The sequence below is a fragment of the Pseudomyrmex gracilis genome, unplaced genomic scaffold (genome assembly GCF_002006095.1).
Source record: "Pseudomyrmex gracilis isolate BER0280 unplaced genomic scaffold, ASM200609v1 scaffold_486, whole genome shotgun sequence".
Taxonomy (NCBI): Eukaryota; Metazoa; Arthropoda; class Insecta; order Hymenoptera; family Formicidae; genus Pseudomyrmex; species Pseudomyrmex gracilis.
The window spans coordinates 5,710-31,924 of NW_018021070.1; the positions used below are offsets into that span (position 1 = coordinate 5,710).

Here is a 26,215-nt window from a genome sequence, read left to right on the forward strand (position 1 = left end):
GACTATCATACGCAGAATTTATTTCACGTACAGTCTCTTCTATTATCTCTCTGATTAATATCATATCTCCAATTATTGCTTTATCAACTGCTAAACACAAAGTTAATTTGTCTGCGTACGATATTAGAGTTAATGCCAATCCAGTTGTACTTCTGAAAATGTAAATCATAATATGTGAATTGTTTTAATATTTAATCATTGGTTAATTTTTCTTCATTTTTACGAGTACGTCAAGATCCACGAATAATAATATACAATACTTGTGTGGTATGGACAACATCACGTTGCTCATAGGATGCTTTAAAATATGAACTTTGCTTTGCGATCCTTTTAAATTACTATATGCCATTATACAAAAATATGCAGAAAAAAGCCTCAAAACTCTTGTTGGCAAAAGTCCGTATACATGATTCATGAGGAAAAAATTTATCGGTGCTTCAAAACTATTTCTAATTCTGTTATTTATTGATGCAGTTTTCTGGAGACGTTCAAAAAATCGAGAGCTTTTGTTTAATGTTGATATATCTCTTTTGTCTCCGTCAATAAAACAACATTTGATGGAAAGCGACGAAAACTTATTGGTCAGCAATAGTTTTTCATCAGGCGCAGACATTCTAGTTGGAATGACGACCGACACTGAGTCAGGTATTATTTCTTGTATCTGCAAGAAGAACATATTTGTTTCGTTATGTTCGTGTACAACATTTTCAGAAAATAGAAAGAAGAGAGAATACAGAAAAAAATCATAAAATGTTACGTTTTAAAATTTACTGCTAGTATTAAAAATTTCTAGCGCCTGTGACGTAAAGTTATAGATTTGGAGTGGCAGTGAATATCAGAACGCATTTATTTTTCAAGTGTCATTTATTTCCAACTTCAGCTCTTAGTGAGTAAATTAAAGCACTTATTATTTAAGTCTACTTACGCGTGAATAAAATTTAATTAGACCGCCAGCAAACGCTGTAAGTATTATGTCATTAAAGTTTGCTCCTGTACAATGTTTTATTTTTCTAATTTTCATAAAAAGCTGCGAGTTATTCGCATCGTTTTCCATATAGGAAAACAATAGTTTTTCACCTGTTAAAGGCTGGCCACGCAGAACACTGTAAAAATCAGGTAGTGATGACACATAGCTTGAAATGTCTTATCTAAATACGTATCACGACAGATATCACAAATAAACAATTTAGATAGTTATACAATTAAAAATTTTGTGAAAATGTACAACTGACAAGTAGTGACTTGTGAGTAGTAAAGAGTATACGAGCTAATATGTCACACGTGCAGTTTTGTACATGTTAATTTTTTTTTAACCATGTAAAATAATAAACGTGGAAATTTTGGAAATTTACGTATATTTAAATAGACAATTCTTACACATACACAATAATTTGCATGTCATTAATGTAAAGAGACATCGATTTCCTTTATTATAACGTTTGCTATGTTAAAAGAGATGTTTCGTAAATAAATAAAAATATTGTCGTACCTTTTATCGGCACTACGAACAAGTTGAGACATGTAGATTTCAAATGCAAAGAATATACTTATTATAGTTTTTGTGATTTTTTTAATTTTGGTATATACTTCTTTCAAGTTTGTAATAATTTTTCTTTTTAGGGAAGTTCTTCGTTTTTCTATAAAATGATGTTCTTTGGCTGTCGAAATGTCGTTCTTGAAGTTCATTATTGACGAATGTTCCTTTATCACGCCGTCGTCAAAAATTACTTTGTTAAACAGGTTGGAAAAAGCTACACCATCACCAAGAGAATGATGATAACGAAATACTATTGGTATTTCATCGATATCAGTATTGAAACGATCTTCGAGAGACAAGCTCGGATCCTCTTCGATGGAAGATGAAGATTTAGGACAGCGTCTGCCAACGAGCATCTCCCACATTGGTTTGTGATTGTCATACAACGGTCTGTTGCATATAGAACTTAAGTTTTCTTGAAAAGTTGTGCTGTAAAGATTCTCACAGGATCCATCGCAAGTATTATTTTCGCACTCCAGCCATCGGATCGCGGTTTCTGGATTAAATTTGTGTGATTTATCCCAATAAAAGTACCCATACTTCTGATATCTATAGTAGAACAGTTTTTTGAGCTCTGTGGGGATAGTTTTCGAAAGGTGACTAAAGAAGTTTCTAACATTCTTCAAAAAGATTGTATTTGTACTTCCTGCGGGTTTTTTCAAAAGTATCACGACAGTGACCATAGATAGCGAAACGTCTTCGATAGACCAGAAAGCGTCTGAACCTTCTAATATACCGGCAAATTTGTCTTTAAGTTGAATTTTTAAGATAATTTCAATCGAACAACGATAGATGTATAAAAACATTAGTATGATGACGAGAAACGGACCAAATAATAAGAAACAAGTAATTCCTAATAATTTCCGCAGTATTATTTGAAAAGTTTCACTTAACATTATAGATTGCATTTTGCTATCGAGTTTAAGTTGTTTGACGTTAAGTGTAAAAATCAAATACTATACAGTTTTTATGGTTTCAATATTTAACGCAGCTTACGTCACACTTATTTTTTACAGTTACTTTGTAATTCGTTACTTTGTATTTTGTTACGAAAAAAACTGAGTTTGCTCGATACGGACAACAGCTCGGTAAGAATATTACTAACAACAGAGAGAGAAACTGCTTTGATATATAGATACGAAAGTTTTTTTTTTTTCGGTAAAAAACCGTTCACATTTGATGTTTTTTGCTTTGCATAGATTTATTGCTAGCATATTTGTTTTGCTGAATTATTTATTTTTATGTTGTTTTTTTTGTTTTGTTTTTATTGTGTAATTTATCATAATAATTTGTTTTTTTAATTGTTCGGTTTTGTAATATCATAGCGTCGTGCCTTACAAAACCCACAAAACAATAATATATTACTCTGGCGGAGGCAAAAATTGTTGAGAAAATCGAGAAATTAGTAATTTTTGCTCGATATCTTTCTTTTTTAACTTAGTTTTAGGTTTTGCACAACGTAAGGAGATACAGGATAATGTAAAAAACGAAGACGTAAAACGGAATTGGATAAATCAATATTAAATTTATTAGTAACAATATATTTTATTTATTTTTCAATTCGAACTTTACGTTTTAAAACATTTCAATGCCTACATTAGTAAAATTATGTTATAGTATGCACGCATACACAACTCATGTACTAATAAAAAATATTGTATTTGTCAGACATACCAAAAATGGAAGAAGAATAATCAAGAATTACTTGACATTTTTAGTATATTCTCTTTTCTTTTCAGTTTTACTGAATTGTCTGATGACTTCGAAAATTATACGCAGAGTTTATTTCACGTACAGTGTCTTTTATTATTTCTCGGATTAGTTTCATATTTCTTATTATTTCTTTATCAATCACCACAGACAGATTTAATTTGCCGTCGTAAGTAATCACACATAAGGGTACTGCGGTTGTACTTCTAAAAATATAAATTTTAATACATACTTATATATTAATTTTTTATATATTACATATAAGGGTGGTTTTAATCTACGAGATATGTTTAAATTTTCTTTTGTTTTACAAGTAAGTTAAATGGAAAGATAACAATGACACATAATACTTGTTTGTATCTAAAACGTATCTAAACCGTCACGTTGCTTACAGGATGATTCAGAATATGAAGTTTTGTTTGTATTTTACATTGCTAAATCCTATTATGCTGTAAGTTGGAATAAGAGAGAGTCTTATAATAGTTATTATTTAGTTATTATTTCAGTCATTTTTTAAAATTTCTTTACAAATAGTGTAATAGACAAATTGTTCAGTTCATTTAAGCATTAGTAAGTTTATCGTGATATTATTTTTACTAATGTGTCGTGTGGTACAATTATACGCATTATCTGAATACATATATTTATTTTAGGAATAGTACTTTTATATTTAAGTAGGAGCTTTTATTAAAATCATATGTTAATGAATACATTGACTAGTAAGTAAATATATTTACAAAATGTTATGTTTTTACTGTAATACATATATACATCACTAGCGCACCAAATATAGAATATGTCCACATCATAAATGTTTACTTTTTATACCATACCTATAAAATGCACACTTCTAATTTAAACGCAACTACGACTTACGTAAAAATAATATACAAATTGTTTTACTGTGAAGTACAAATCTTTACCTTATATAAGTTACACTTTAAACTATAATCGAGAATTAAANTAAACTATTTATTATATCTGTCTTTATTACGAGTTTTCTCCAATGAACAGTCTCATACTGCCGATCTGATACTAAAATAGTTATGCAAGACTATCATACGCAGAATTTATTTCACGTACAGTCTCTTCTATTATCTCTCTGATTAATATCATATCTCCAATTATTGCTTTATCAACTGCTAAANACAAAGTTAATTTGTCTGCGTACGTCAATACAGTTAATGCCAACCCAGTTGTCCTCGCGCCAATTTCACGCGCACGAAGTGGCGCTCGAACTGTGCGAGCACACTGTGTTTCTTATACACGAAAATTAGGCATTTCAATGGAGGGGAGATTTTTAATCGCCATTTTTTAATAACGACTGAACAATCGACTTTTTTTTAGTCTCGTTCGATTCACGTAGAAAAAATTATAAAAAAAGTATTCTTGTGTTTTTGTTGTTTGGGTTTTTGATTTTTCGAGATATACGACGATAAAATTTCGAAGTAAAAAATGTACGATTCAGAAAAGCAGTCGTCGTGCGACCAAATTGTGTGCATGTTCAAATGCCTGCTGTCAGATAACATACATATACGAGCAGGTTTTAAGAAGATAAGTTAGAGAAAGAAAGAGTTTCAAGATCAATCTGAGTGAAGTGCATGCAATTTACATGATTTGACTTATGACATTTATGTAATAAATAACTTTTTTCCGAGTAGGAAAAAATCAGTAATAGTGACAATGAGCAATGCATGAAGTGAACTTTTGAACAATGTCGCGAAGTGTTTCCTTATTTTTTTTCTTTTTTTTTTTGGTATATTTTAAGTAAATTCTATTTTTATATCTGTTTTTATATAAATGCACTTTTGCTTAATACCTAAATTTATCGTACAAAAAATTTTCTTACTTTATTTTGTCGTTCTAAAGATGTCGTTGAATATTCACGAAAAATTTAGTCGTCAAAATAGTGACAGAAAAAGATGTAAAATCTGATTTTTAATCTGATTCAAAATTCAGGTGAATAATTGACATTAAATTCTGCAGAACAGGTCTATCTCTTATGTATACAATATACAGATCTGCTACGATTTTGATGTCAACGAAAACGACAATATCTAACATATCTTTTTACAACCACACGCTCGCCATTGACAAAATATCAATAGACTTAATAAATCTTATAGTCAAACGTAGTTTTGCTCGTAGATTAATAAATATCTATTTAAACGAACGAGTAATTTATATAAACGAAAAAAAACCGTTTTATATATCCACTTGGATTTGCTTAAATTTGCATAAATTTACTTCCGCCATATTCTTCTATTATGCTTGCTCAATTATACCTCTTGTTGTTTTCCTTTTATCATATAATCCATTATGATAATTTTTTTTTTCAATTGTTTATTTTGCATTAGTAAAGCGTCATACCTGGTAGTCACAAAAAAAAAAATACAATTGCTGAGCAAAATAATAATCTTTGTTCTGCGAATTTTCAAGTAGATCTATTGAATTCAAAATTCGTCGTGAGTTAAATAAAATAGTTACTTTTGATGCCACGTTCTCTGTACATGTCGTTTTAGAGTTTCCGGCAATATATCGACAGAATCAAGTTGAACATCCGTCACGCTTTGGCGAAATAAATCTAAAGATCAAAGAATCAATTCGCGAAATTGAGTGACAGTTATTATCTACAAAGTATTGATATCTTATTTTACAAATTTGTTTGCTCACTCAACATCTGTTTGTTTTGTGTTTTAGCCTTTCTCAAATCATCCGTCAAAATTGCAGTACGAGACTTCAAGGTGGAATATCGCAGAAATCTGACAGCTTCTAAGTCTTGCGAATACTTCAAACTTTTATCTAATTTTTCGATGGTATCACGTATTTTATTCAGCGTGTCAACATATTTCTCTCGGGAATGTTTCGCACACATGACCGTTGACATTTGTCGGTGATCAGAAAATGGAATACGATTCGATCTCGTTAACGGATGTTGTTTTATTGATGTCACAGACCTTTACATACATAAATTATAAATAGACTGATATACAACTATATCCAGCATTATATATTTTGTTGTATTTGTTTGAATTTGACAAGAAACAAAACACAGGAGGAAATCTCTGTCCTTTTCTGCGCGCGCACATCTTTTTCTACTTTGTCCATTATGCGCAGACGAAAAATATTATAACAAAAAAATGCATTTCTAAATAAATGTGTTGGTGCTGAATGTATAAAACTTACTTGAATACTAAACCACTCTATAGTTTTTATGTTTTTTTACATACTCTTTCAAATAGCGGATCGACATCACACAAACTAAACTATATAGAGCATGTTTGCTAGACTTAGTGCTTCTATTTATAGAAGTGTATTTTGTATAAAAATGAAAAACAGTTGTTTATAACAGTTTCATCTGACTTTGGTGTACTATTTGTTGCTGAAGTTGTGTAATATTTTATCTTTGTACAGTTCTATAACAATTTTATCTTTAAGTACAATTATCTTACAGCTTTGAGGTACTGGATAAATCATGTGTAAAATGGGTATAAATAAGACATGAAAATAAAAATGTACATCACAGACCTTACAGTATAAATACTGTATAGATACAGAATATATTAAATCTAAAAGAAATAGCCTTAACCCCTTGTACTCTGGTGAATGCACTAAATCCTTTTTCCAAAATTTGAAAAAACCAAATGTAGAACATCTTATAAATGATCAAAAACTTTTGTAGGATTTTATAGATTATCTCACCAGGCATATCAGATAATTATTTGTCACCAAATTTACAAAACGCATTTTGTCAACGGACATGGTTCTGATGCATATCGTTTAAAATCTTCATGTAAACCTCTTAAATAATCTCGCACTCTACTTCTTGTTTCTTCTATTACAGCAAGCAATTCCTCTCTACTTCCGTTAGTTAAAGCCTCATCAAACTGCCGTAGAAGTACTATATCTAGTTGCTCAACTCCATTTACAGAATCAACCATATCCATCAGTGTTGTTACATCTTCAGTTAATGAGTCCACATAACGTTCCCTTAATTGTAAATTATATTTTGTAATATATATATATATATATATATATAGATAAATATTGACGCTTACAAAAATATTTAAAAGTCATAATTTCGTACATGAATAAAAAATGTGGATATGATTATATGTTGTGATGGACTTACGATTGAGCCTTAGCAAGAAAATCTGAACAGACATTGTATAAGTCCAAACAATCCAAACCACTTTTAAGATTGTTTTGTTCAAGATACTTTGCCAAAATCTGTCTGCCTTTTGGATGAGACAAAGTCTTGTTTACGTTATCTGTTATTTTATCTAGCTCTTCAACTGTCAAACCACTCATGCATTTCCCAATACATCCAATCACTCCAGTTGATGATGCAGCCTGCATGTCTCATTACGCTTTGAAAAAACCTACAAAATAAAGATAATTAAGTGTTCTAAAGTAGAATTATTGATTGTTCTGAATTATTTCTGCAAATTATACTTTTTTGCCGCTATTATACTACAAAAATCAAAAAGAATGAAGCCAGGACATACAAAAACAAACTTAAGCAGTGAGATCAAGAGCTCTTACAAACGTGCCGGGAATAAAAAGCAAGAGGTAATAACCAATTAATGTGCCGCTTTTCCATAAGAACAAAATGCTGATTGACTATCGCGTTGTTGTCAGGTGTAACGTCGTTGTCGCGTTCTGTCTGCAAATGCAATTGAGCTTAAGCAAATCAATGTTGACTTGTGATTGGCTGATTTGTTTATTGTTTATGTTTTACTGCTTAAGTTCTTTTGTGTATCACCTTTAGTCTTACTGCTTAAGTTTTTTCGCGTGTTTCCGGTTTGATCTAAGTCGAAGAGTCCACGATTCCAGCTGATAACCTCCTAAGACACGCCCTGAAGGAACATATTTAATGTATCAAAGTTTTCGATACTTCCACGATAGATTATCATGATGTTTACGTAACATCGGCATCACCAGCAGTTATCAATTACGTTATCAGCTGTTATCACTTATCGATCGTGCATTCCTCGCGTATTCTGCTTGTGTACGTTATATTGTGCATGATATTGTGTACGTATTCTACATGACAAACATATGCTATATATATATACAATCCGCTATGATTGTTGCACGATGATGTTCTTTATACACTCGTGTGTAAAATCTTGCACTTGTTCTATATATGTAAGTCCAGGAGTAATGCTGTCCCGAAAACACAGAAAAAGAACAAACCTCTTACATCATGATTTCAGTGACGTTTGAAGCATAAATGTACCTATTCAGACATTCAAAAACATGAGAAATGCCGTTACAGAGATAAGAGAACTTAGGAATTTTTTTCATTGTTAATGAACGACTTGTAAAGTGCAACGTCTTTTCATGAAGAAACCGAGATAACAGTTATTAGCGGACGAGTCAACGAATGTGCCAGTCGCAAAAATGATTCAGCAAATAATCAGAAAAGCAGCGTCGTTATTATTTACTGAAAAATGCATGAAGGAGTATTTCGAGAAATTTAATTTTCTTCATGGTAAGATTTCTTCGATAGCGATAATGCAGTTTTATCTTGAATTTTCTGTAAATAAAAAGGAACATTTTATTCACAAGTTATCACTTTTAATGGTTAAAATATCAAATGTTACTATTCTCAAAGATTAAAAATCATTTGCTTTCCATGTTGCTTTATATTTATCAGAACATTTATGTCAATTTTTAGTATTTTTATAATGTGAAAAGTATATATATATATATATATTATAACCTGTTGTTAATGTAAAAGTAAAAAGGATTTTTCTATAAATATAACGTGGAAATAAAGTCAGATTTTATAAATATATTTTGGAAATAAAGCCAAATTTCTTTAATAATATTTCAGGTGAATGTTTCAAAGCCACATTGAGCAAAGGTTTAGGACTCGGCATCATTGCCGGTTCTTTTCTAGGTTAGTACAATTGTTATTAGCACAACTATATTTGTAAACTTGAGATCCACTTTATCTGTTTTAAAATGTATACAACTCAAATGTATATTCTGTACATATGTTTTCTAAGTATAGTTGTTGATTTTGTGTTCAGTAAAAGTACCTCAAATTGTAAAAATTATAAAGAGCAAAAGTGGTGAAGGAATCAATGTCTTCAGCGTGTTATTGGATTTGTTTGCCATTACTGCAATGTCATCATATAGTTTTATGAATGGATTTCCATTTAGGTGAGTAGAACAACTTGTTTTTAAGAATTCATAACAGAGGCCAAATCTTTGTTTTCTTGTTACAAATTTAGTTGACATATAATATTGATTGTATAAAAATTTTAGTGCCTGGGGAGATGGAGTATTTTTAGGGTTTCAAACTGTGGCTATTGCTGTTCTAGTAATGCATTATAATGGCGAAACAACCAAAGCAACTGCATTTCTTTCTGCCTATCTGGCTGTGATTTTTGCAGCTAATAGTGGATTAACACCTATTCATGTTCTTTGGACATGTCAAGCAATGAATATACCTATTATTCTTGTTAGTAAGGTAAGTAATTTAATATATATATACACATGTATGTGTGTTTGCGCGCACATCGATATATATATATATATATGTATGATTACAGTTTATACAAGCTTATACGAATTATTCCAATGGAAATACTGGCCAGTTATCGGCAATAACGTGCTTCTTGCTCTTCTTCGGATCTCTTGCGAGAATCTTTACTTCCATTCAGGAGACCGGTGATGCATCCATGATAATAATGTACACGTGTTCCACAGTGGCAAATGCTGTGATAGTATTGCAACTACTTTATTATTGGAATGTGCAACAAGAAAAGACAATCAAGAAGAAGAAATAGAGATCAAAAGAGAAAACAAATTTATATACACAATGTGCGAGCTATAATTTATATGAGCCATTGATGTAATTTGTATATTTAATAACGCTTGGATACATAAAATCTTGTAGGGATGATATCTCAAGCTAGAGTGGTGATTCTCAAACAGCGTCACAAATATTATCGAAGTATTATCGAAGTTACAAATGTAAGAAGAAACTTACTTGTATATAAAATATTTGTTACTCAATTAAATATAAATATAAATTTTGTACACTTAAATATTATTTTTATAAAGTTTTATTTCTATTCATATTTTATACAATATGTTATATACAACATATATTTTCATGTTATAAAGCGTGCTCCAGAAAAGTTTTTATGCTTTACAATGCCAATAAAGTTTGAGAATCACTGAGCTAGAATAACGTGGTAGAGCAATTAAATGCTTGGGTAATGGCACTTATTATTATTAGAAAATATATCTTTGGAAGTGGAATATATTAAAGAACACACAGTTTCGAGGACAATATTATTACTGTATTGTAGAAGTAAGACGGAGTCACACAATATCATTTTGTGTAGCCTGATGAAATGTTATATGAAAAATAATATTGTATACACATTTCGTTTTATCATCTAAACATATTTTGCAAGAAGACAATATACTATGAAATATGTTAAATGTCTGCGCAATAAATACAATTCGGGAGTCCAAGTCTCCTCTTTTGAAAGGGGAAAATTATTGTTAACTGCCTTACTTACACACTTGTTAAACTTATTTATATGATACATAACACACATATCATATTATTTTTTAGAACATATCAAGGACAGGTAAATCATATTTTATATGCCTTCTTTGTTACTTGTACTAGCAAGTTAATTAATATATACTGTTGTCTAAGGAACCAATTCACATTGAATTATGTATGAAATTCATGACCTCAATTCCAACTCACTTCCACTTAGAATAGCAATCAACAAATTGATACATTTGCGACAAAAGCTGTCACTAGTTTTATGCAGAAATCTAAAATATTGAATATGTTTACACCAGTCAATATGTGAATGCCTTAACATTTATTTATTTAACTAGATTTTGAGTCATTCGTATTGAAATGTGCTTCAATTTTGTCAGAAGTTTGATTGCGTTATATATTTTCTAGTTAAGATAGTATTACTTTTTTATACAGCCCGCCGAAAATCTCGCTGTATCGACGTGTTCCTGTGAGTGGCGTTCGATAAAGGAAAGAAGGATTCGTTGCGCGTTGCGCACGCGCTGGCGCTGCGCGATCATTTCGAGTTTCCGCTTCGTTAGAATCGTGACTCACTTCGCAGTACGCTGGGATGGTGGCGTGATTCGCGCAAGCATTTGTTCGTTCCCGACGATGTTACGTAGTGCAACGTGATTCTTTCTGAATTTGCATTGCCAGATCTCTGCGGAACGTAATATCCCGGCCGAGTGGTAAGTTGTTCTCTTGTTAAAATTACGGATCCGCGGATGCTCCTGTTCCGCTGGCGAGATATGAGCGTTTTGAGAAAAAGAAGGTGGCCATTCTGGCGGAGAGCGTCATGGCGGCGATGCCCTTCGCAGTACACGGGCCTTGCCGCAACGACCGTACTGCGATCGATAAATCAATATAGCGCGGCGCTTCCCGCCTACGCGAGCGTTGTTACGAAACAACTGAGAATTTCTCATTACGGCCACGCCGACGAAACTCGTCGCGCACAAGGTTTCACCGATGCGGTCCGCTCTTTGTCCCTGATATAGCGCGACGATGCACAGAATGCTGCTATCTATTGATGATTTGATGCAACGTCGCCGGACAATCGGGTGGGCACGCGATAATAAATGAAACTGAGGCGTGTAAATGAGCATATTTTTAACGAGTTTCCTGGACGAAGGAATAACGCTCATCACGTGTTCTTGGACATTGGATGCTCTATGCGTTCAAAAGGCTTTTTTTATGCATGAGGAACTAATTAGAAACATCTATATGTTTCCGTAATCCTGGATATATATTCGTGAATGTTTTTCAAAAAAATGAAGAAATAATTGGAACTTAATTTTGATAGTCTTGCAGATTAGGTCTTTCGGCTGAACAAAAATGGAAAATATGGACCCCCGTCTCGTGGGGCAAGCGTTGAACTACCATGGCCAGCAGTTGCAGAAAGTATGGGAGGGAGAACGCGCCGAAAGTGAACTGGCTATGCTCAATCTTAAGGAACCTAGTTTCGATATCTATCAACAGCGACAAAAAACTCTCAGGTACATATGTGTAACTGTATAATAATAATAATCTGGATTCACACTGCAGGTTGTTTATTTGCATTTTATTTAAATCAAATTTTTTACATTTCTTTCATATAGCTTTGGAGATAGAGGAAAACGTCTGAAGCTTCAACAGTTCCTTGCTAAAAAAGCTGACACCCTCTATGATAAAGCAAACTTGGAGAAAGCTGCAGAATGCATTAAGCAAGAGGCGATTGATGAAGGTGGTAACATTTTTCTGAAATGGTTTTTATTTGTTCAAATGCAACATACTATTCAATAATGATTATTTTATTTTGTATGTCTAGAATTTTATGCTACAGTGCCAGCAATTGATACTTTTGTCACCATGGAGAAGTCTCAGCGCATTCGCAATTTTTTGGAGGTACGGAATGATTTATAAAAACTGATACAATATAAGGAAGCAAAATGTTCGCGCAAGATTTGAATTTGATTTTTGTAAATTTATTTATAATTTATTTCTAGAGTTTGGTACTTGGAGATGTACTTTTCGCGCAAGTAATGGGTAAAAGCTCAGCTGGTCTGCTTCTGAAGGTGCTTTGCAACTGCAGTGATTGTCCCAGAATTGTTACTGAATTAGGAGTTAAGGTAAAATTCGTTATTTATTAAATATTCTCTTAACGGATCTATTAACAGTTATTTAATCTTGATTAAATAAGTTTTTAAAAGAACATTTGAAGTCGTACTTACTAACTTGATTATCGAGTTTATAAGTATTCATTTGTGTGTAATAGGCACTAATATTAAATACGGCCACTGTGCCTGCGGTGGACAAGAAAGGTGTAACAAGGGGCTACATGGCAAATGATCTCGTCTGCGTCGTAGTCAGTGAAGTTAACGTTGAAGCTGAGCGAGTTGTTGCTGTTATGAACATACCTGCTCGGGAAGGGCAAGCGCCACACCCACCTATGGGACTTATTCATTCCGATGATCTTCCAGAGGCTTACAAGTAAGTTAACAGAGCAATTAATAACTAAGTGTAGTCGCGCAAAAGTCAGTTCAGTTTCTAATACGCTTTTACTAACTCTTGTATAAGTTCTGTATACATTACCATACATTATCAGGAGGTATTTTAATGACACGCGTGCTAAACGCGATGAGAAAGCGTTTTTTGTGATGTCGCACTTTTGTTTTGCATTGCATAAGAGCACTTGCATTCAGAGAAGTTAAACTTTTGTCGATTTGGATCTGAAGTCAATATCTTGACAATTTTCCTCTACTTGTACATTTTCTCTATATTTTTTGATAATGCAGTAGGATTTTATTGTTGTGCATATACTTTTTTCGTTATTTCTATTTTTTTTCACTTTTAATCAAATAAAGGTAAGATTTATGATGATATGTACAATATGGCGGGAAAGGAAAGCTGAGCATTAACAGAGAAGCATTCTAAAATACTAACAAAAGTAGGTAAATTAGATTTGATTCCTCTTACACGTTTTTATGAATTTAGGTGCCAGATACTCTATGTAACGTAAAAGTTGATATTCAATATGATGATGAATTTCTAATGTGAAAAACAAATGAATTCAAACCTTGAGCATTGGTTGACATGGCTCAGTTGCGCACATATTCTATCTACGTTTGTGATATGTTATTCTCAAAGCACCAGCCAGACTATGGCGCAAATGACTTTTGAGGTTGTCATTTCCAGAGACGTTCTGTCTTGAGTGACCAGAAAGTGTGAGTTTAGACGGTAGGTATAACATTGATTTAAAGTTGTTTGGTCTCTTACCTATGTTCTAACTCTCGAAACTCTGTGTACAATTATCTTCAGTGTGTATTAATGTAATTTTGTTATAAATTATTTTATATACATCACACTTAAAAAAAAAGAGATATTCCATAGTTCCACACGTGCACAATCATATTTTGATTTTCAGAAAGGTAAGTCGGATTCTCAAGTAAATGTGTAATAACGTGTGAAAAATGATACGAAGCAGAGACCAAACAACTCGAATCTTATTTGCCCGAAACCTTTTATACCTTTAAGCCTCAAAAGAATCGCGCCTTGTCATAATAATGCCTTAATGTTTAAACTTACAGCTTATATTGAAAAATAAAAAAAAAGTGATGTCATGTTGATAAAAAAAAATGACATCACAAACAGACGAAAAAACTACATCTAAAAAAAAAACTTTTTTTGGTCAGCCTTGGAAGATAATGTACAATCAGGCGTGGCTCCCAACCATTTCTAGGGCTATGCAATTTATTTTATCGCACCAAAATAATTTATATAAAAAAAAAAAAAATCGAAACACACCACTGATTGATAATAGACCGTGAGCTTTTGTGTCGAGAAAAAAATCCTTCAATTACAAATGTGATACAAAATACTAGAAATATACGTCTTAGCGGGTACGAGAAAGGTGAGAGACGAGTTTACATAATACTGAGGTTGTGTACCAATGTGACTTATAACTATGCGACTTTTTATATATCTGGTATAATAAAGGAATCTTAACCTTCTGCACCGCATCCCTGTTTCGGACCCATGCTGCTTCTTAACGGTTTAAACGTGGATTTTGAAACGACTCTAATACCAGAAGTTGCGTAACGATTTACGTATATCATACGATTGAGGAACGACGGAACTAACACTAAGCACTTTTGGCATTAGTATCGTGTCACTGAATAATACATGCAGATCGAAGTGAAGAAATCTACGTTGTCGGGCAGGAATAAATAATAACAATTTACATCGTATATGTACACGGGCAAAAAAAAAAAAAAAAAAAAAATATGCAACAAATTGCATACATAAATATATATGTGCACATGTGAGAAAGAGAAAACCTATACTATGATGAAATATCGGAGAACGACGGAGACGTATTTTTATTGCCTGACAGACATTTATATCTATTGACACGACTATGAGGATTCGGTTGTCATGATTATCAAGTCTTTGGTTTTACCGTTAATGAAGTAGCTTCGGTTTCCTCTTCTTTGGCAAAGGTCTCAAAGATCTCTTGCAACGTTCGATAACCAGGTTTTTTTTTTTTTCTATGTGGTGTAGGAAAGCGATGGACAACAAAGGCCAGAGTTATGAAACGCTGTTGGAGAATAGTACTGGCTTCAACAATCCGAACAACATAAAATATCTGTGCGACTTAATCGGTCTTGGACAAGACAATCATTCCAATATGGTTGGATTGAGGTAAATAAATTGTTGTAAATTCGTTATCGTTTATAAATTTTGTATTCGACTGTATTATATGTATTAAATTATTATTTTTTTTTGTTTACTGATTTGCAGAGAGAGATTTCCTCCGAATGAGTATGCTTCTGAATTGAGACAAGCGCAAGCGAGCAAGTGGGCGTTCCGAAGCGTTGCTGAGGGTATAGATAATTTCAAAGCCGGTCACCATGCCGAAGCTTTCCAGTGCCTCAACAAGGCGCTCACTATTGATCCTCGCAATGTTGAGGGATTAGTCGCTCGAGGAGCATTGTAGGTTTCCTATTGAACGTTTTGTATTTTTAAGGCGCTGGTGTGCGCGCCGATGATTAATATTCTGTTGTCTACTCGTTACAGATACGCAAACAGCGGAAACTTCAAGAAAGCGATTGACGACTTTGAAACAGCTTTGAAACTTAATCAAACACACGCGAACGCTCGTAAGTACATGGCGGAAACGCTCGTCGCGCTCGGCCGCAGTTACGAAGACGAGAAGAAGTATGAGGAAGCTCAGAAAGCATATGAAAATTGCTTGGCGATCGCTCCGTATCATGAGGAGGCGCGAAATTCGATCGAGTATATAAAATCCAAGACGCTCACGGCGTCGTTAAATCCTCTTGATACCTTTAAGAGCTTCGAAACCGAGAACGAGGTTGCAGAAAATAAGAAAGACAAAAAGAAGCGCAAAAAGGAGAGAAAATCTAGATCGAAGAAAAGACAAAGATGGAGTTCTAGCTCCAGTTCTTCGTCCAGTGGAAGTTCAAGTTCATCGAGCTCAGATTCAAGCAGCTCCTCATCATCCGGAAGTTCGCGTTCGGCATCTCGTTCGCCAAACCGAAAGCGCAAGCACAAGAAAGATCATCGCAGTTCGCTTTCGCCGCTTAGTAAGCGTATGGCTCAGTATAACAATCCCCCGGCAGCAGCTGCAACTGCTCACGATACTATCGCGCCGGCGTCTTATACTGCAAATACACGCGAAAAAATGGATGACTACGAGATCAAAGTGCGAAAATTTCTCGAACAAACCAAGGACGATTCCGATTACGAGGATAAGGCAAGTAAAACTTCTCGATTCATATATTGATTTTTTTAAATACTATTTACATCTTCAGATGTAATATAAAAATTAATATAACAATTTTGTTTTTTACATACTTGTGCACACAGGTAAGAAAATTCTTAGAAGAAACAGCGAGATGGAAGAGAGAAAGAGAAAAGGAAAAGAAACACTCTGAGAGCGAAAAAATGAAGAAGAAGAAGAAGAAAGAGAAGAAGGGAAAAGAAAAGGAAAAGGAGGACAAGAAGAGTCGAAAAAAGAAGAAGAAGGAGGAACGGAAAAAGCGTAAAAACAAGGATAAGCTTGAACGCGATTTAGAAGCATTGAAAAAGTCATCTTTGCCGGATTTGGAACAGTTAGAATCTAAGCTTAGTGCTTATTACGCGAGGGTTGAAAAAGACTGTGCAACTCTGAAAAGGTTGGAATCTTTGCTGACACTTTCTCATAATCAGTTCAGTATCATATTTGTTTCTTTTGAATATGTTTTAGTTAGCACTTAGGTTTGACTTTAATCTCGCGTTGTGTTGCAATAAAATGTTGTTCTCTTTTACGCTGTTTTCACGTCCTCAGATTGCACAAATAAATGTGGATTGTGGTCCGTCAGACGTTTTACTTATATACATATATATTTTACTTATGTTTTTATATTTGATAGGTATGTAGCACAGTATAATGACATACCTTCCCCTCTTAGCAACGCGGAGAAGCTCGCTGAGAGTTCACGCAGGGAAGAGGAGCTGCGCAGAGAGAGAGAAAGAGACGAAGCTTCAAAGTCTTATCACGAACGAGAATCTAGAATGCCGATGACCGCACAACAGAGAAAAGGTACATGCAAATCGTATATTGAGTTGTCCTTGACAGAATTTCAGGTTAAATACGAGTATCACGTCGTTAATTTTAAAGTTATTTCCGATTAGTAGGATACACCCATAAGTATGTTACGCATTATATATTTCGCCGCGCGCGCGTCTATAACAAAGTAGTTTAAGATTATAATCATAATTATTTTAGCAGAAATTCAGAGGAAGCCATTGACAGATATATTTGAGCAAGAGTCCCAACTGATTCATCCAGAACCGAAGGTCCCCACCCTGGACACCGCTGCATTGAATGCCAAATGGAAGGCTGCACAAGCTGCTAGGTTAGTCAAACATCATTCGTAAAATTGTTCATTATAATCTCGAAGGTTTTTTACTTATTTGCGAGTTAATGCACAAATTTCAGGCAAAAAGACGTTCCTTCGCAAAAGTGGCAAGACCTCCAGCCGGAGAGCAAGAAGATGCAATCTAATGTTTTTGTGGATAGCGAAGAAGACGATGACAACGAGTTGGAGGAGAGACTGCAACGCGCGGCTCTTGAAAAGTCTTTGAATATACGGAAGCAAATGCAACGTGAACTTGCTGAGAAAAGAGCAGCTCCGCCACAGCCTGCGCCGTCACCACCGCCGCCACTACCGAAAGAATCGTCGATGCCGAAGCAAGCACCGGTCAAGTATCCCACGCCGCAGCCTCAGAATAAGTTCCAGTCTTATAAAGATCCTGCCATGTCCGTCTCGCAGAGCACTCCGACCAAATTTAGCTCAAACAATCTGGGTGGCAAGTTTCAACCTATCGGTCAGAACAGTGCAACCGGACATCCGCCGGAACCACCGCGTCCTCCGCCAACGAAGAATCAAAGTCAAGCTAAAGGTCCGAGAACCGATTCCGAGAGTGAGACCGAGAGAAGTCACCGACAAACGCCGAAGAAGCGCGATTCGAGCAGCAGGGGCGGTGTGAATAAACGTATGAGCAGGGATCGTCCGGCAAAACGTTCTCGTAGCCGATCTCGTAGTGTTTCTAGCTCGGGCTCTTCTAGATCGCGTTCGCCGAGACGAAGTCGTTCACGATCATATTCGAATCGACGATCTGGTAGCTATTATGAGAGAAAATACAGCAGATCGCCATCAGGAACATACAGCAGATCTCGATCACGATCAAGAACCAGATCATCAAGATCAAGAAGTCGTAGTCGCAGCAGATCTGGTGATCGAGGTTATTATCGCAAGAGACAATTCCGACCGTACAACAATCGTGGTACTTATTACAAGCCTCGTTTCCAAGGTTATAATAATCCGAATCATCGCGGCGGCAACAACAATTTCCAAAATCGTAATCGCTTCTACAACAATCAGCATAATAATCGCTTCGGAAATCGTCGAGGTGGCTTCAACAATCGCGGTGGTCGTGGCGGTCGTGGCAATCGTGGAGGTAGATTCTTCCATAATAAGCAAGGATTCCGCGATTTCCGCGACAGACGAGACTTCAGAGATCGTCGAGCGTCATCACGCGACAGATATAGCGATCGTAGCTACTCTCCCGATCCGATGAGAAAGGTTGACGAGGTGAAGGAAAAGATCAATAAGATGCTGGAAGGTGGCGACGACGTCGAGCATCAGCAGAGTGGCAACGCTAGCACAACCGTGCCGCCTAACAAGAGACAAGCCGGACCTTTGAGCGAAGGCGAGGAAAGGGATGACGACGACTATGATAGATGGGCAGAAGGTGAAGGAGAAGGAGGTGATGCGGCGAGTAATAAGGTTTGTTAAACTCTGCGTAAGTAGGTTTACGGCCTACAAAATGGTCGGCTCATTTATTTGAAGATCATGATAATCCGAATGATAAAAAGTGAGTTGATTATACGATGACTATGATAATGGTGATGATCAGACACACGTGCAAAACAAAACTTAACCTAGAAGCAATTAACTCTCATTTGTTGCTAGAATGAAGAATCGATCGACGATAACTTGGAAGGCAACGAGTATTTCATTGAAGCTTAAAGCAGCAAAGCGAGAGAACGTTTAATGCGGAAAATCATAAGATTTATGATACATGCAATGTGTGTATTGGAAACTGGTATCGTCCGTTCTATCAATCGTCGTAGCATCAATGTGAAATGCACTTCGTAGTCGTAATACTGATCACTTCAATTCGTTTGTCAAAAATTGATTTGTTTCATTTATCAAATGTTTCAATAACGTTCCACCCAAACGACTAATTTAACCAGAAATCGGTTTTGTTCAGCTCTGTTAACAAATGAGTTAATTACGATCTCTCATTATTTGTCGTGTAATTTTTAAGTTTTGTCTCAAAGGGAGTTGATATTTAATACTTGATTCTAAAACAATCATTTATTATTGAAATACATGTGTAAAGTTTTAAAGCAGCAAATACTTTGTGAATAGTTTGCGAGTGTTTGAAAATGAGGGATTGTGATCGCGAATTTTGAAACAGTTATTAACGTGTGACTTTTCATTATCATACTTTATCGGAAAAGTAGAAATCACCTGTTTCTCCGTTATTCAACAATAGTGTATACACCGATCTTTACATCACAAGAAAAGAAAAACATTTGGATTAAAGGTAAAAGCACTATACGAATCAAGTGTGAATAAAAAAATCCATCCTTGTTTTTTTTCTCGAAGATGTGACGTAAAATCGAACAGAGACTATCGTAGCAGGTCGTATTCAAATATCTAATAAGACAAATTGTTTTTCTTTTGTAATTTCTATCTAATAGACCTTTGGTAAAAACATGAAAAAAAAACCAAAACCCAAAGTGAGATGTGAATGGTAAGTCTGTTCTTTGTGAGACTGTGTTACGTAATTTCTGCAGAGATTATTCCAAGTATGTAGTTAACAGTGTGTGTTGGAGAGAGAAAAATGTGAAAATGCAGAAATGTGTCCACAAAGAATAGATCTAGTATTTTCTCTTCGGGTTTGAAAAGCGTCGTCCTTAGAGAAACGCTGATACGTTATTAAGTCCTTTATTATTACAATGACTATTAAACTGTAATCCGAATAATTAGTAGATTTAAGGTGTATGTTGTATGTAAACGAGTTGCTGTGTACAATTTAAAAAGTACGTATATAAATAAACACGGAACTGTAAGATTATTCTTCTCATGGCAATTTTCCCGTTTACATAAATCAGCATGTATCTTTCCTCTCTTCCTGTTCAAGCGTATCTTTAGCAACCCTTTAGCCGCGATTTATTTACGCTGCGGTATCTGCTGCGTACGTAGAAAACTGGTTGCGCGGTTGCGATACGGCCGCTCCGATTTGATAAATCTCCCCCCGGGGTGAATATTTAAAGTCCGACGATGCGCGCATTTTTCGCACATTTTCTTACCACGTATCGAGCACGATGAAGTTGGTCAGGTCGCAATTCGTATTGTTTGCCGTCGCCGTTTTTTCCTGCGCTCATTGTTCCGCCAATTCGGTCGACGCGTCACTCGAAGCCGGAGAAAGTAAGTTTGAATTTTACGTTTTGTTTGCAAATTTGCGCTTTGGAATTCGAACGAGAGATCTGGAATCGTTATAATATAACGGTTTTTCTCTCTTAATTTAATGTTCACGCGATATTGCAAAGAGTTTTGACTTTCTAGATGTAAATTATCCGGTCTATCAGGAATTTGACGAGTTTCTTTCCGGCGGCGAGTGTGAAAAACACGAGAAGTACAGCGAGTGCGCCGGTATTCCGACTTGTCAGAAAACTTGCGGCAATATGGGGCAGTGGAAAACGATGGCCTGCGCAAGGGCGAAGGTCTGCGTTCGCGGTTGCGTCTGTGAGAAGGGATACGTGCGGGATGATTACAATGGCATTTGCGTCAGGGAGAACGCTTGCCCCAAAGTGAAACACTAGCTTTGCGAACCAAGACGCATAAGATTCCGGATTCAACAATAAGTTGAACGTCGGAAAAAAACAAGAAGGCAGAAAATAACGAATGGAATTTATTTTCGTCGAATTTCACGTTAATTAGAGCATTCTCTTAATAAAACCGCGGCGATTAATTGAACATAATTAATTGATTCAACGCAAACGAATCTTGTGTCAGTGTCTCGAAATAAAAACGATTACTTAAAAGAAACGCCGCGATATAATTTAAATTGGATAAATTATGCATTCCGCAAACGTGTTTGCACACACATCGACAACGGAGTGCACCTGCGCATACGTGTATCCCCGCGCGATAAACATGCTCGCCATTTGTTATTTGCTTACTTTCAGAACTGCAAGACTTGATGTAAAAAAAAAAAAAAAAAAAAAACAGAATTTTATAAATACTACATTTTTTTACATATGTGTATATATGTGTATACATATGTACATGTTATATGTACACGTGTATGTACATATATACAATCATCGAGTTATTTAAATTCCATTTCAAATTCGCTGAAGCCTGAAGCTCCAAGACCTTTGTGCGGTACACACTTCAGGTGAGTGTCTGCATAACTCATCGAGAGGCATCGAATACCTGCGTTGCATTCTTTTCGCAAATAATATGAAGTATCATTACAGTATTCAAATAAAAAGAAACAGAGTCTGAGAAACCTCAGACATGCAGGCATTTAACTTCATTTCGAGATTTACGAAGCACCTCGTCTCTTCTCTCTCTCTTTCTCTCTCTCTCTCGAAAAAATGTCTCGACGCGCGGTCCTTTCTTTGCATCGAGAAGGACGAAATTCCATCGCCCGACGCAACGCTTCACAAAATCCCACGTTGCTCCTAACTCGCACGACTCCTCGAGATCCGGTGTCGGTGGCATCGTGGCAACAACCACGCTCACAGCAGACACGCACACATCCTTGTACCACGCGCGGCGCGTCGACTCACCAACACGCGCGGTCGTTGCTGCTTAGTCCGCTCCGCAAGATCGGTGGTTTCTCCTCTCTTTCTTTCTCCAGACTCGACGACTTCCTCCCATGTAAGAGAGGCAGGGGTAGGAGGGCGGGAGCAAGCCTCGGTCGGCCTCGGCCGTCCTTGCCCCTTCTGCTAGGCAACACGTCCGTTAACATCTACTAGCTGGTGCGAAAACATCAACTCGCTCCCAATGGATTAGAAAGGCTCGCACAAGGCCCGGTATATAGTTAGCGTTGGGGGCCCGATCCAATTCTTCTCAATCGCGCTGACTGCTGAGTTGCCAATCGGGCTAACTACGTGTATGTGTGTTATTGAGCACTTTCCATGAACTTTAAGAACAAAGGGAACTAAATATGACGAAACTGCGAAACTCTCAAAGCAAAACAAATATGACGAAGCAACAGAACGAAGGGAAAAATTTATGACACGCTCTGTTAGCATCTTGAAATATGAATTTCGCCACGATTGGAGTCCCATTGTAGAATTTACGATCTCATTCCTTGATAGATTAAACTCGTGTGTGGCTAAGGCAGAATATCGAGGTAAATAATCGAGGTAAATATAGCTTGTGGACATTTAGATTAGCATTCACGAGGATCCTCGAGTATCCGATAGATACTTAAGAAAACAATGACGATTGGCTTCATTATTTACGATAATGCAGACACGTTACTCGATTTTACACTCTCGGCGAACATCCGGAGAGTAACGACCCGAGTAATTTTTTGTTTGCGTCAAACTTGTGGACAATATTTCATATCTTTCTGAATTTTTTTATCCATTGATTTCCTCCACTCCGGGAATGTCATCAGTTCGAACAAGAGAGAGAGAGAGAGAGAGAGAGAGAACATTGTAACAATCTTGCGGGAAGAGGGGATTATCGCAACATGTGTTCGCCAGTATACATTCGTATCTCTGTATACTAATTATGAGTTTCGCGGAAGGTATGTGGCCTCGAGTCGAGCGTGCTATTTGTCGTAGTCTTCGAAAAGAGACGAGTGACGCATTTCGAGCTCGACGTACGATCTTCAACTTGAGATACGACGTTACCGCCGGGGCGGAGAAACACGTAGGAAACGTTATCAGCGATTAAAATCGTAACTAGTGAAAAATTATGCTTGATCTCATCGCTAGCGATCATACGTCCCGCATGTCCTCCTCCTCTCGCTTGTCTCGCTCCTCCAGGCTGTTCAACGCGTAGGAGGGAAAGTTACCGGGAATTTCTCTCTCCCTTCCTCTCTTTCCCTCTCTCTCTCTCTCTCTCACTCTTTCTCTCTCTTTTTCTCTTTCTTTCTCTCTCCCGACACCTCGACAGAAGCTGCGACCTCGGCTGCGCGATCGGGCTCTCTCGGTCATGAAAACGAACGGACGGCCGGACAAAGCAGACGCCTGTTTTTTTTTATACAACGGTTAAACTCACACCGGAAGGACCGGCAGGAAACGTAGATGTAGGTACTGCGAACACACGATTCTAACCACGTTGGGGCTAACTGACGCTCTTGTGCCGACAGCCAGTCTCCTCTCTCTCTCTCTCTCTCTATCTCTCTATCTCTCTGCTGAGCTCGGCGCCGAATCGACGAGACGTTCTTTTAGCGAGTGAATGTCACTCTCAGGGAAATGGAAATTCCGAGGAGCGTTTCGGACAATAGGACGCGTGCACGCTTATTGATTATTCGGCATCGGATATCCTCGGCGACGTTCCCGTAGAATTACGATGACTTTATATCGCAGAGGATTTGTCTCGCGATTCGTTCTCGCAACCGTCCGTGTATTAGTTTGTTTTTTTTTTTTTTTTTTTTTTTTTTTGCATTTCACGGAAAGTCTTTTTATCTATTCGTCACGCGAAGTTTCGCGTAAAACGTCGGAATCGTCGTACAAACGAGCGCGAGAAGAAATGCACGCGCGTGTCCGAAAAAGAAAGGACACAAGCGTCACTTCGTTGCGAGAAAGATTGCGCAGATGAATTATGGCCCAATTAAGACATCCGCGTTTGACATCCCTCGTTTCTTTCTCCATCTCTCTGGTCGATAAACATTAACTCTGACTAATGTCTACATTTAATATACTGACCGTGTATCTTGTAACGAAACTTAGCGCGCGCACATACGCACATCGCACACAAGCCCCAGTAACGTCATTAGAAATATTACTTCCTCGTCGACGCGCCATAAGCTCGGAATAGTTGTCTTCTCGCGCTAAATATACAGTTTGAACGTGAAGTTAATAATTATCGCGTTTTGGAGTATCGACGCGAACGGTCGCACACTCGAAATACACTCTGTGCAAAATATTGCGCGGTCAGTTAATAATTTCGACGTTTAAATAGTTGGAGCGTAAAAAAAAAAAAAAGACTCAAGAGACATTAATATACATTTCGTTTAATTAAGAAAATATTGATGTTTCTTCTGTGATTTCCGCGTTGAGTGAATTTCGTGACGCGCACCAAAACGTGGTTACCAATCGGTAAAGTAAAATAAATGGGGAACGAAAAAAAAAGAAAAAAAAAACAACAACCAGAGACATGGCGCGATGAATCACCTCTACCTCTCGGAATCTTCCCGACCACACAACCGGATACGTAAGACGGGACGAAGATGCACGCGCAAGAAAGTAAAAGAAAGAGAAAGAGAGTAAGTATGCGGCACGTGGGACTTCACACACAGTTTTTACTTATTACGAAAGCGATATATTGCGACATACTTGCGATCGGGGTCTAAAAATGGAGTATGAGTATAACAAGTTCCGATATGCATCATCTACTTGTACATACGTGTGTAACTTCTCGAAATTCCCAATGCGTGAACTGCATTCTCGTCCTCTTTTCCCTCATGCTCACTGAGAGAAGCAAACTATACACGGTCAGGTCCATTCATAACGCCAACAAAAAAAAGTGTCCACTACAGCAGAATGACGAAACATTATGCCGTGTTTCCTGCTGCTAAAAAGTCAGCAATTCCTTTTGAGATAAAATTGAAAAGAAAAAAAAAACATTTTCACACGAGACACTGACATTCTTGTCATTTTTCTTCAAGATTATTGTTCTCTCGTGTTGAATTCACATGTATCTTAGAAAAAAAAAAAACAACGTTCTCTTGCTGTTCTAGAGTGACCGGAAATCTGTCGCGTGGGATTTAAAAACGATCGAGTTGGGCATTTAATCTCAAAAATAATCTTGTTTTCTTCGATAACGCATTCCGACAACAAAAAATTTTTTCGTTTACTGATCATCAATCAAAAATTCGTTATTACGGAATCGTTATTTACGGAACACTGTATATATTCGTATATACGATATGTGTAACTTGTTGCATTGTATTTAAACTCCGTAGGAGTTTCGTTTTTCCTTTATTGGCGCATACCGACGTGCACTATCCGCCGGAACGTGCCCAAGGACACATTCCTGCGACGATGGCAGAAAACGCGATAACCGGGCACATACGTGATTCATCAATTAATCCTTCGCGAAGTCCCAGTTATCGCATTAACGTCCAGATTGCATAGTCTCTGCGTTAACTATATGTATGTGTGTACGTCGAAGCGCCCGCGAGGAGAGAGACAACGGGTTATCCTTATCGAGATTGTCTGATTTATTTGAGCGTCGGAAGCTGCAGCGACTTATTAAAGGATCTATAATAATGCGCGCGCACATAGTCGCAACTACGATATATTTATACCTATCTCTCTCTATCTCTTGACCGGTGTTCTCCTCCTTTTCTTCGTGTCGCTTCCTCCCGCACCCCTTCTTGGGGCACCGGTCTCTCTTTCGCCGTGAAACCGATAAATTATGCATTCCATTATTCATGCTCGCTCGCCATAATCATGTACGGCGGTTGACAAGATCCCGTCATGCTTTACAGGCCTCCTGGCTCCGCGCGTTTGTTTGCTACTTCGAGGTAAGGAGGACCGTTTACGGCAGTGACTGTGAGCTATTCAATTTACCGGCTTGAATACGACTGCAAGCTTTGAGAAT

At 36.5% G+C, this 26,215-nt stretch overlaps 4 protein-coding genes and 1 long non-coding RNA gene across 13 annotated transcripts; 3 read left to right on the forward strand and 2 right to left on the reverse strand.

The window, feature by feature from the left end:
* Nucleotides 1–3: 3 nt before the first annotated feature.
* LOC109860851 lies at nt 4–2,620 on the reverse strand (the record flags this gene model as incomplete). Its single annotated transcript, XM_020440225.1, has 4 exons — nt 1,490–2,620; nt 926–1,103; nt 261–661; nt 4–152 (listed from the first exon to the last, which is right to left on the reverse strand). Coding segments are annotated over exons 1-4 (1,684 nt in total), but the record flags the coding sequence as incomplete, so codon positions are not given.
* A 2,909-nt stretch (nt 2,621–5,529) lies between these two features.
* On the reverse strand, nt 5,530–8,112 carry LOC109860856. 4 transcript variants are annotated; one of them, XR_002250889.1, is made up of 6 exons: nt 8,013–8,100; nt 7,793–7,913; nt 7,380–7,629; nt 5,921–7,237; nt 5,735–5,831; nt 5,530–5,617 (listed from the first exon to the last, which is right to left on the reverse strand). It is a non-coding gene; the product is annotated as an uncharacterized LOC109860856 (long non-coding RNA). The 4 variants fall into 4 exon arrangements; XR_002250890.1 differs by lacking the exon at nt 5,530–5,617 and having other exon boundaries at nt 5,739–5,831; nt 7,828–7,913; XR_002250891.1 differs by lacking the exons at nt 5,530–5,617; nt 7,793–7,913 and having other exon boundaries at nt 5,739–5,831; nt 8,025–8,112.
* LOC109860853 (mannose-P-dolichol utilization defect 1 protein homolog) lies at nt 7,802–10,944 on the forward strand. 5 transcript variants are annotated; one of them, XM_020440232.1, is made up of 6 exons: nt 7,802–7,819; nt 8,467–8,744; nt 9,090–9,155; nt 9,289–9,421; nt 9,527–9,731; nt 9,814–10,944. In XM_020440232.1, the coding sequence occupies exons 2-6, from the start codon at nt 8,654–8,656 to the stop codon at nt 10,048–10,050; spliced, it is 732 nt and encodes a 243-aa protein (XP_020295821.1). In that variant the 5' UTR covers nt 7,802–7,819; nt 8,467–8,653; the 3' UTR covers nt 10,051–10,944. The 5 variants fall into 5 exon arrangements, with proteins under 5 accessions (XP_020295821.1, XP_020295818.1, XP_020295817.1 ...); XM_020440229.1 differs by lacking the exon at nt 7,802–7,819 and adding an exon at nt 8,057–8,284 and having other exon boundaries at nt 8,404–8,744; XM_020440228.1 differs by lacking the exon at nt 7,802–7,819 and adding an exon at nt 8,057–8,284.
* A 404-nt stretch (nt 10,945–11,348) lies between these two features.
* Nucleotides 11,349–20,495, forward strand: LOC109860852 (tetratricopeptide repeat protein 14 homolog). 2 transcript variants are annotated; one of them, XM_020440226.1, is made up of 14 exons: nt 11,349–11,497; nt 12,109–12,301; nt 12,404–12,528; nt 12,613–12,689; nt 12,791–12,913; nt 13,060–13,274; nt 15,345–15,485; nt 15,585–15,776; nt 15,861–16,557; nt 16,671–16,978; nt 17,216–17,385; nt 17,575–17,701; nt 17,785–19,135; nt 19,322–20,495. In XM_020440226.1, exons 2-14 carry the CDS (start codon nt 12,141–12,143, stop codon nt 19,376–19,378), a joined length of 3,744 nt encoding a protein of 1,247 aa, XP_020295815.1. In that variant the 5' UTR covers nt 11,349–11,497; nt 12,109–12,140; the 3' UTR covers nt 19,379–20,495. The 2 variants fall into 2 exon arrangements, with proteins under 2 accessions (XP_020295815.1, XP_020295816.1); XM_020440227.1 differs by lacking the exons at nt 11,349–11,497; nt 12,109–12,301; nt 12,404–12,528; ... (1 more) ...; nt 12,791–12,913; nt 13,060–13,274 and adding exons at nt 13,814–14,021; nt 14,372–14,694.
* A 77-nt stretch (nt 20,496–20,572) lies between these two features.
* Nucleotides 20,573–21,562, forward strand: LOC109860855 (SCO-spondin-like). Its single transcript, XM_020440233.1, has 2 exons — nt 20,573–20,848; nt 20,987–21,562. The coding sequence occupies exons 1-2, from the start codon at nt 20,746–20,748 to the stop codon at nt 21,241–21,243; spliced, it is 360 nt and encodes a 119-aa protein (XP_020295822.1). The 5' UTR covers nt 20,573–20,745; the 3' UTR covers nt 21,244–21,562.
* The last annotated feature ends 4,653 nt before the right edge of the window (nt 21,563–26,215 follow it).